The 10757-nt window shown below is 42.8% G+C and overlaps 1 protein-coding gene across 1 annotated transcript; it reads right to left on the minus strand.

The window, feature by feature from the left end:
- Positions 1-763: 763 nt before the first annotated feature.
- LOC147456340 (uncharacterized) lies at positions 764-3741 on the minus strand. Its single transcript, XM_086514862.1, has 2 exons — positions 3287-3741; positions 764-3189 (listed from the first exon to the last, which is right to left on the minus strand). The coding sequence occupies exons 1-2, from the start codon at positions 3527-3529 to the stop codon at positions 1210-1212; spliced, it is 2223 nt and encodes a 740-aa protein (XP_086370988.1). The 5' UTR covers positions 3530-3741; the 3' UTR covers positions 764-1209.
- Between the last annotated feature and the right edge of the window lie 7016 nt (positions 3742-10757).

Here is a 10757-nt window from a genome sequence, read left to right on the forward strand (position 1 = left end):
CTAGCTAGGTGTGGTTGGGGGCAGGGGGTTGCCGGCCCCGGTAGGGCGGTTGGGGGCAGGGGGCTGTCGGTCCCCCCTACCGGGGCCGGCAACCCCCTGCCCCCAACCGCACCTAGCTAGGTGCGCGGTGCTCGCCGGCAGAACCTCATGATGTTGTCATAATTCACAATGTGGGAATAATTGTGGAAAGGTGTTGAAAGCTTCTGGTGTATGTCCTTTATGCATAGCCACTAGTTTATGATATATTTTGTACTTATATGCATCATCATGAAGGAGCTCAGGTCTTGCTAGACGGTCGGTCTCAGAAGGCAATTGGATGATGCACAGGCTGCTTTGCAAAAGGCATAAAAAAGCTCTGATGAAAGGGATGCTGGTTGTGTGGATCACTTAAGGAATGTTGTCATTGACAATGCAGACATTGGAAGGTCTTGTAATTGTTGCATCGAATAAGGCTCAAGATCAACTTCAGTAGAAAAGGGAGGGTTTTGCAACGTGCATGCGCACAAATGGACTTTGTGAGAGGCATGTAGGCCAAGAAAAGTCAAGTTAGCAAGTACCAAGCAGCTAACTAGTAACCACTAATGAAGCAACTATGTCAGATCTGACGCGTTAATTGCTAATTTGTGAGTAGCTATACAGATATATATGTTATGTTTCATGTATTGTCTGCTCAATGACCACTTACGGTTGCCGAACTCTGTGGGACTCCTCGTCTTGCCTACACATGAGCAATGCTAGTCTTCAGGTGAAATTATTTCCTTACTTGTACATGAAAAATTAATTCATTGACAAGTTCATTAACAAATAATTTTGAAGAAGAGACACAGCTGTTTGTATTGACTACACTGGCTTTGTGTTACGAATAGGAGAAGTTTTATGCTTCTCCTACAGTTGCTAAGGACAGCTTTCAAGTTTTACTGGTTGGTAGCTTCAGCTGGGACACTTCTCTATAGATTGATGTTTTAAATGGTGTGTACTTCAACCAGGCTGCTAGCATTGAAGAGGGAGTCAGCTAAATTGACCAAACACATATGTGCAGCTACAAGGAACTAAGAAAATTTTCTGCCACAACCAGAAAGTTTAAGGCCAATCTGAACTCCAACTCTTCTACGCTTTCTCAGTATCGAGCACTCTGAGCTTGACCTTCAACACTAAATGCCCCAGTGCCTTTGTGTTATATTTGAGAAGTAAGTTGGCCTGAGGTGGACGTCATTGGGCCCCGCAGCCCAGGTGGCCCAGCAATACCCAGAGATGAGTGAGGAACTCACCACCCAGCGTGAGCTGCTCGAGCTGTTCGGCAGGCTTGTTGCAGGCAGCAGCACACATGAGGATGTCCACCCACACAGAGCCTATCAACTTCCATCTCTCTCCAGGGTTCAAGTTTTGCAAAAGACTCGCCGCCCGTATTCCAGACCTCAAATTAAATGGCAGATTGTTGTTCTGCTCTTCCTCACCCTGCCGATGCAGCAGGCCTGTAATGGATTCCACATCCCAGAAAAGCTCACTATGTTGTCGAAGGTCTCGTTGTGTGTCAGCTGCGACCTGCCGCCCTATCTCGGCATGGCAAGGCAGAAGCTCTGGCTTGTACACCAGCAAGTACATCAAGTATTTGGAGAGGAGCTTGCTTACACGCATATCCTCTTCCTGAGCCATGTTATGAATGAGCGCATGCTGCGTATGTCCGACTGCTGATGTTGCAAGGAGCTCTGACACGCATGTCGCCACATGCCAGTTGACCACCAGATGCTCAAAGTCGACGTAGCCACCCCTGCCCAAAGCCTCCTGCAAGATGACTCGATGTCTACGCTCATAGCGAGGAAGAAACCATGTTGAGCTCACCACTTTCATCTGCGCACCACTCTCTCTGCAAGCTGCTATCACCTTTGACATGACATACCTTTTGAACTCATCCACTGCCTGCTGGTTCCGCTCATACTCAGGTAGCACCTGGAAAAAATCGCTGCCAAGAAAGCGGGCCAGAATGGCATTTATGTTCAGAAGCCAGGTGGATGATTTGCCCGACTCGATCATTGTGTATTGGCCAATGTGACTAGTCCAGTACTTGTGCCTTCCTAGGCTGCTAGAAAGCTTCATCACTTTCAATATCAAATTACTAGCAAGCCAGCTGAAGCCTCTCAGGCAGCAGAAGCTTCTGGCTTCGGATTTCTTTCGTAGCCTCTCCCCCACAAGTATGTATTTACATGCCAACCATACTCTGCACCAATCAGACAACATCAGCCTGGCAAGCTGGTAGACTTCTATTATCACTGCTACTGATATGAGACAAAACGTGACATCTCTGGCTTGCTTTATAGCCTGATCACGAAGATCAACATTGCCTCCTAGTATAAACACTGCCGATACCTCCAGCAGGATGGTGGTAATTATTCTAAAGGTTACCCCTGTTTTTGAGAAGGCGGTGTCTGCTGCCTTGGTGTAGAGGCTATCAAATAAGAAGCGCAGCTCCACATCCAACACAAACATAAGCTTCTCCATGTCCTCAAACACAATCTTTCCCAGAAAGAGTTCACGTGTCTTCGCTGCCCTCCATTCGTACATGTAAAGGTTGCAAAGTCTTCTCTTGTAGAGCTTGAAAAAAGCAAACCCCACACACAACAAGACTATGGAAGGCGTCTCTTTAGCCATTTCATTGGAAGAGAGGATGTCCTGGAGAGTAACAAGACCCGGAGATGCCTTCACAGCATCACTGAAATTATGGACATGGCCAGTCTCACCTGCTTGCAGAAAATTGCGAAGCCATTGCTTCTCTCCATGGATGATGTAGTAGTAATTAAACCTTGTCCCAGAATGAGGTGCTACTGCAGGTTGGCTGACATGAGGGGAGAAAACTGGTCCTTTGACCTCTAAATGGATGTCTGCCTCAGCTAGCATATATTTGTAAATCGAAAGAGCTGACTGTGTTATGTCAGCTCGTGAGGCTCGCTTCAGCGCAAAAGTCCGTTCAGCATACTTGATACTGCCAAGGGCTGTGAGGCAAACACTGAGCAGCACATAATTCCAGCCGCGTGCGCAATTGGCCACCACATAGATGACGATAGATATCTCAAGCAGTGCGGTGAGACCATGGCGCTGCCATAGCTCTGCATCTGCCATTGCATATGCTGAGATATTGTCTGGCGCTCCCAAGTGAAGCAGCAGAATGGGGGCCCATAGAGCATAAACCTCCTTCTGCATAAAATTCCAAAACAGAAGCATAAAATCTGTAAGAGGTGAATTTGGAGATACAATGAAGCTATTTAGTGTTGATGGGCGAGTAATGCAGTACCTTTTGAGCATCATTTCCAACAGCAGCTTGAGCCAAGCCCCCCAAGGCGGTGGTGGCGACGCAGTCGGACCAGTTATACGCATTCCAAGCAACAAAGCGGCAGGCACTATTCCATTTGCGGGTGCCACCCGTGAGCAGCAGCAAAAGTTGCAAGAACAGGCTCAGCATGACGGACACTGATATCCACCATTTGCTCAGCGCAGCAACCACGTCTTGCTCGTCTAGTCGAATGCTGCTCCTCATTCTCTACCTGCTACCTTCAGCTGCCTCCTGCTCTCTTGCCCTCAGAGAACGGGCCGTTCTATTCAATGAGTCTCTCTCTCTCTCTCTCTCTCTCTCTCTCTCAGAAGAGAAAAAAGCCATACCCTCGGGCCTACACGCAATCAGAGCAGTGGAGTGTACTTTACCCGTTCGTCCTTTCGTGCGTGGGACACTCGGACAGTTTGTGTGACAGAAAACAAGCTTTTTCTTTTGTGTACATGCTACGTAAAACGAGACTTTGAATCAAAAAGCTCTCTCTCTCTTTTACCTTTTCAATTTCCATAAGCTCTCTCTCTCTCTCATTCCTCCCCTTTAACATCATTCTAAGTTTCTTCCATGTGACTGCTTTCTATTTCTTTCCTTCCAAGTTAGCGTCAATTAATTTCATGCAATCTTCTTAATTGAAAATCTCTCTCTCTCTCTCTCTCTCTCTCTCTCTCTCTCTCTCTCTCTCCACAATCGTCAACAAGCATCGAGAAAGGCTCTCTCCCCCCCACAATCGTCAAGCATCAAGAAAGGTATTGTTTGTCAAGTTGGCTAACATGTGATCAATAACCTTTCTCGATGCTTGACGATTGTGGAAGAGAGAGAGAGAGAGAGAGAGAGAGGAAGAAGAAGAGGATTTTAACATCGTCGGAAACTATCCCAAGAGACCTCAAAGATCTATCCGACGAGAGTTGAACTCAAGACCTGTTATTCAAGAGGGAAATGGCATAACCAATCTACCACACAGAAACGTTATAATGTTTTCCTCTTTCTATTAACACACACACACACACACACACACACACGAGAAGAAGAGGATTTTAACGTCGTAGGAAACTATCCCAAGGGACCTCAAAGATCTATCCAAGCAAGAGAGAGAGAGAGAGAGAGAGAGAGAGAGAGAGAGAGGGAGAGAGGTAATGAAATGTTAAGAAGATTGCATGTAATTAATTGAGCTAACTTGGAAGGAAAGGAAGAGAAAGTAGTCACATGGAAGAAACTTAGAATGATGTTAAAGGGGAGAAATGTGTGTGTGTGTGTGTGTGTGTGTGTGTGTGTGTGTGTGTGTGTGTGTGTGTGTGTGAGAGTGAGAGAGAGAGAGAGAGAGAGAGATGTAATGAAATGTTATATTAAGGTCTTTTAAAGGCCTATGAGACCAAAGAGGTACAAGGTTTGGATGAAAGTAAAGAACCTAACTAAATAGAAACACTACTAGAGCTGTAAATGGTGGATATCACGAGCTTGAGAGGTAAATATACAAAAGTGTGTATCAAAATCTGGAGATGGCTCTCATTGATCGTTGCATGATCATATCAATGTCCCAAAATAAGAATGGATTTATGTATTACAGTTTGCCACATGGTCATATGGCTTGACTGGGTGAGTTATTTTGAGCTATCCATCTTCCACAGGCACAAATACTCCTTGAATATCATTGCTCTTCTCCTTTAGATTTCGCTACTCTGCAACTTCAACCAAGCGAAAAAATCATGCTCATTTATAGTTCCTTGAAATTCTCTTGCAATTGTTTCTACTTCGTGAGTGTCACCTTGCTTGCTTCCTCACTTATGATTTTAAAATTTCCACTTTCTGTGTGGACAAATATCATCTACATCAAGATCATTCTCTAACATCTCCATGAGTTTAGCTTCAAGCTCCTTGCATGCATAAACTTTTCTTAGCAACATGCTGCTTTTTGAGTGCGACTTTGAATGGTCAAGAATTAGTAATGCATTTTCTTCCCCAATGCTAAAAACCGCTTGTCTCTCCATTCCTAATTTTTTTTCGCATTTCTCTCCCTTGTGTGCAAATAAGTCTGCAAGAATTTACAGATTCCCTTGTTTTCTTCAACTCTTCCTTCAGATCAGAAATATTTTCTTCCATATCCTCAATTAGCTTAGCATCTTCTTCAAACCTTTTAGTAACCTTTTGCAATTCTGAAATTTGACTTTGTAATTGAAACTTTTTCCTTTGCAAAACATTAAAATTCAATTGTCCTTGGCCTATGAAATTTTGGACTAACTCCAAAAGCTTTATATGCATTTGCTAAACCAATTTGATTGTCAAACTTACTAAACAATGGCTGGTAATGAGAGTTTGTAAGCTTGATCACCCACTCACTTGAGTATCTTGAAAGGCCCACAATATCTTGGAGATAATTTAGGTGTTGACCCAGTCTTTAGAGAATGCTCTGGCACACTAAAAAATACATCTTTCCCTTCCGTGAAGGTAACTTGCCGACGTTTCTCATGAGCATACTTCTTATACCGATCCTTCATTTTTTGACATTCTGACAAGCGAGTTTCAACATATCCATATGGTCTTGGATAAAATACTTAACCTGCTCAAGTTTTTCGGTTGCCTACCCCATTATAACTGGTGACCTAGGTTAAAAACCATACATAAGCATGAAAGAAGTAAAACCAATCGTGACATGCTTAGCACTATTGTAAGCAAACTCAAGAAGAGGTAGATACTCTTTCCAATCTGTTTGTTTCTTGCTAACGTATGCTCATAGCATATATTTTAGCACTTGATTAACTCATTTGGCTTGATCGTTCATTTCAAGATGATATGATGTACTGAGGTTGAGTTGTGTACCCAATCGTTTAAACACAACCCTTCAAAAATGACTATTGAACTTGGGATCACGGTCACTCATAATGTTACTTGGCAAACCATACAGCTTGTACAGATTGTTCACAAATAACTTAGCTAATTTTGGAGTTTCAATTGTTGACTTGGTTGGAATAAACTTGCATAGTTTAGTCAATTGGTTTATGACCACCCATACCAAGTCATGACCTCGTACAATGGTTGGTAAACCTACAATGGAGTCCATAGAGATACTTTCCTATTTTCCACTAGGAATCTCCAAAGGATGTAAGAGTCCTCGTGTCTTCAGATGCTCTGCTTTGTTGACATTTCTGGCAATGCAAGACATAGTTTTGAACAAAGCCGTGTAAACTTGGATAGTAAAACTGCCATCTTATGAGAGCATAAGTCTTTTTAATGCCTGGGTGCCCTACACTTGGACTGTCGTGACATTCATAAAGAATTTGACGCTGAATGCCAACATCCATCGGTACACAAACTCTTCCCTTGTGAAGTAGGTACCCATTGTTAGGTTTAATGGCCATGTGGCCGATCGCCCATCACTAATTGCCACTAACCCTAAGTGTACAGCTATACACTTGTGTGAGCCACTAACACTAAGTACAATGTGTATTGTGCCTTAGTGCATAAGATAAGAGAAGAAAGAAAGGGGACACACAGTACGTAGGCTCTCCCCTTCAACCTGTGTGTGTGGCTATGGTGGTGTGTGTCATAATAATCAATATCTAATTCTCCTAAATGATTTTCTCATGTTAAACTGATCATTTAATATGGGTAAGTGCCAGGGGATAAAAAGCTAGAATATTGGTTAAGCTAGCAGACCGGCCACAGTAGGGATCTAAAGGACGGAAAATAGGGATCCAAAGGGGGGGCCATCTGCAAAAGAGCCATGTGCAACAATGGGCTAAAAAGACCCTAAGGTTCAGCCCATTAAGACTTCCAAAATGCTAAGGTTCCAAAATTCAAAGGTTGTGTCCAAAGGTCAACCATATGAGAATTGGATGCTTTGTGTGTGTCCAAAAAAGTCTTTGCAATCCCTACTTGGGAGGGGGCGAGCCTTGCATGTAGGGGATGAGAGAGAAAGCCACACACACATACACACACAAGCTCCCTTTACACAAAGGGAATGAGGGACACATGTCAGCTCCCTAGGCCAGATGCCCACAAGGTCTACCCAATTCCTATTGGATGGCCTTGGAGGTGGACCAATGAGAATTAGGCTAGAGTAAATTTAGTTTAATTAATTTAAAAACACTTAATAAAAGAACCAATGAGAATTAAGTCCTCTAGAAGACTATTGGACAGTCTCCCAAGGGGTCCAATGAGCATTCAAGAGCCCAATGGCTTGCCTGATTCCTATTGGCCAGGAGGCAAAGGGGTCCAATGAGAGTTTAGTTGAATTATTAAAATACCTAAAGCTCTCACAAAAGGGGAAAGGAGGACACATGTAGAAGGCTATCACTTATGCTGCTTAATAGTCATTGGCTAGCCCTGGGGAGGTCCAATGGGGAGATAGCAAGAGGGCTCGCCCAAGAGAGAGAGGGGGCTGATTTTTGCAAGGCATTATCACACACACACTCTCACACAGTCTAGGTGAGAAGTAAAGAAGACTATCTCTTCCCAAGCTTTAATGGAGAGCTCATCACCTACTCCAAGCTTGTGAGATAGAAGCCTACATCGACATACTCTTGGCATGTGGATGCAAATCCAACCAAGAGCCAAGATTCAATGCATGCACATCTCCTCTACCAAGCTAATTACTAAGCTAAGTTATGCTAATATGAGTGACTATGTGAGGAGATGTACATCTTTCTCGTAAGATACTCCTTCTTCCTCTCAATCTACTCTCATACCCTGCTAGCTCTCACCATCTTCGAAGGTGTGTGAGGTCTTGGGTCTGAGACCGGGGATAATTGATGTTGTGTTTGCTAAGTGTTTTGCTTAGTGCATGAAGCTTTCATCTTCATTGCACTAGCTAGTCTTGAAGGAACACAAAGAATTGTATTGTACAATGTCTCTCTTCATGGGAGAAACCATAATACAAAGCCTTTTGGAGGGGGGACCGGCTCCATGCAAATCCGGTCCTCAACTGTTGTCAATAGCTAATTTATCTCTCTTTTGAAAGTATTGTTCATGCTATCTAACTAGGTGTTATGCTTTTTGTTGCTCTCTCCACCCAAGCACTCTTGTAATTCTCATTAGGAATCTATTCTAATGAAATGCCCACTATGTTCATGCTAATTTCCGCTCCACACAAGTTTTTAGGCCATTAAATGTTACATTGGTATCAGAGCACAAGGTTTCTCTTTTCTTGATAAAGAAGGGAGGTCCTCAAGCTAGCTATAAATGGTTGGTATTATTAATTGCCTGTGAGTAAGTAGAATAGGGATATTTCAGCCTTGCAGTGCGCTTGCCTTCGTGCAGTTAACGGGGCATCACCGTCGAGAGCTATGGTCTTAATAGTGAAGTCCTACGGGGCTTGCTTACGGCTTAACCACTATTGAGCTATTAGAAGCTTGACAGGAGCCGGTGCTGTTTTGGTGTTGAAAGACCCTCTCTTCTATTCCTTGCAATTAATGGTATTCGAGCCACGGGTACAGTAGCTTGAGTGCTTTTTCTAAAGGGGTAAAGAGGAGTAGCAACTAGGGCTTGAAGCGCCAAAGTACAACTAAAAATTTTACACCTAAAAGTTGTTAGAAATTAATGTTGATAACTTTGATTTTGCTAATGAGCAAGCTACTAATGATGCTCCGATGCTCGTTAACTATCTTGTTTCTAGGCTTCAACAAGCCATGGGCAATCCATCTCTTCAAAGTGAAGTGCAACGGCAGCTCCATACTCAAGGGATTCTCCAAGCTCATCACCATGACGAGAGAACACCTAGGAAGCCTCCTTGTGAGACTCCCAAAAGAGGTCTCTCTCCGATTCGGGAAGAAGAAGAGAATCCATACGAAGGGCTCAAGAATTTACTTCTTGATGATGCATCTCCTTCCCAAAGGAGAACTCAAGAGCCTCCATCGAAGGAACGAGAAAGAAGTGAGTCTCCCGCCACCTCGGCGGAGATGGCTCCACGAAGACAGCGGGCTAAACGCTCTCCATCACCACCAAAGCAGAGAAGACCATCACACTCTTCTCCACACCATAATTCAAAGAGGGATGATAAAAAGCAAGAGAAGAAAAAGGCGAGAAAGAGGACACCCTCTTCTCCATCTTCTTCATCCTCTTCATCTTATGAAAGTGATGGTGAAGACGACGAAGATCAAGACAAGAAAAAGGCGAGAAAGAGGTCACCCTCTTCTCCACCTTCTTCAAATTCTTCACCTTCTGAAGAAAGTGATGGTGCAACCTTTGAACCATCAAAAAGAAGAGGCCATACCTATGATGGCACCTTTGGTGCTACGGACAAAGTCTTGGCCTTTATCCAGCAATTTGATGCGGCGTTTGGAGATGAGAGCTTCACGGAGTCCTCTAAGCTATGCCATGTAGCTATGAACTTTCAAAAGTCCGCCAAACAATGGTGGTCTAGCCTACAAGCCAACGGTGAAGCTCCACGAACATGGAAAGCTTTAACACTAGAATGGTAACAAGACACTTTTATGTCCTTGGACACTTTTGTGTCCTGTTAAGTGACCATTTTTCTTGAATTATTTGAAGAGTATGAAAATGAATTTCTAGGTGCTATATATCCACAAAGTTGCCTTATGAGCTGAAAAAAACTCAGCATTTTTTTTGGAGTATCGATCTCACCATTAACCTTACTCTTGCACAACATTTTTGAACCTAAACTGTGTGAAAAAACGGGTCGTATTTTTGGTTTTTTTTCACCTTTTGGCAACTATACCACTCTAAAATTCATGTTTGTGAGGTTTAGATGGCTAGAGGTTAGGCGCTCATAGTTCTCAACATGTTTTGATGCTTGTAGGGAGAGCTAAGTGTTAAAATTAAAAGTTATGACCAATTTACAAGAATTGCATAATCCTGTTTTTTGGCCAAAATTAGCACTTTTATGATTTTTTTTGTGGCTTTCTTGATATCCAAATTCAATTTTGATTGTGTAAGTGTAATGTATAACATAAAGCTAATCTTCCTTGAGTTTTGGGGGACCTAATATGCTATATAGCATAGTATATGATGATGGTTGAGTTTTTTGATTTTTGAAGAATACGATACATTTTACAGTAGCAAGTATAACTTTCTCAATATTGCTAGTTTCTTAGGACAATTCTGTGTATTTTGTAGGTAGTAACCACATCTAATCATAGACTACAAACTTGGCTCGATATTGACTAGTTTCTATGGGTTTCTAGAGGTCATAATGCTAAACCCAGTATTTTCATGTTTGCTGTATTTAGCACTTTATCATTGCCCCCAAGGTTCCAAGTCTAAGAGATCCATTATCCTTTTGACATGGTTCATGGCTCCTTTTGAAACCAAAGGACCAAAGGGAACCAAGAAAACATGTATATAGTATCTGTATTGAGCGTGACTATAGAAACTTTGATGATAGGTCCGCTGAATGGCAAAAATGCAACTTTTTTGTACCTATTTTTTTTGCCCAAAAAACAATTAGTGAGGTAAAAGCAACCATATGTTTTGGTCACCAACCCAT

This window comes from Adiantum capillus-veneris, chromosome 6 (genome assembly GCF_014529385.1).
Source record: "Adiantum capillus-veneris isolate H3 chromosome 6, ASM1452938v2, whole genome shotgun sequence".
NCBI lineage: Eukaryota > Viridiplantae > Streptophyta > Polypodiopsida > Polypodiales > Pteridaceae > Adiantum > Adiantum capillus-veneris.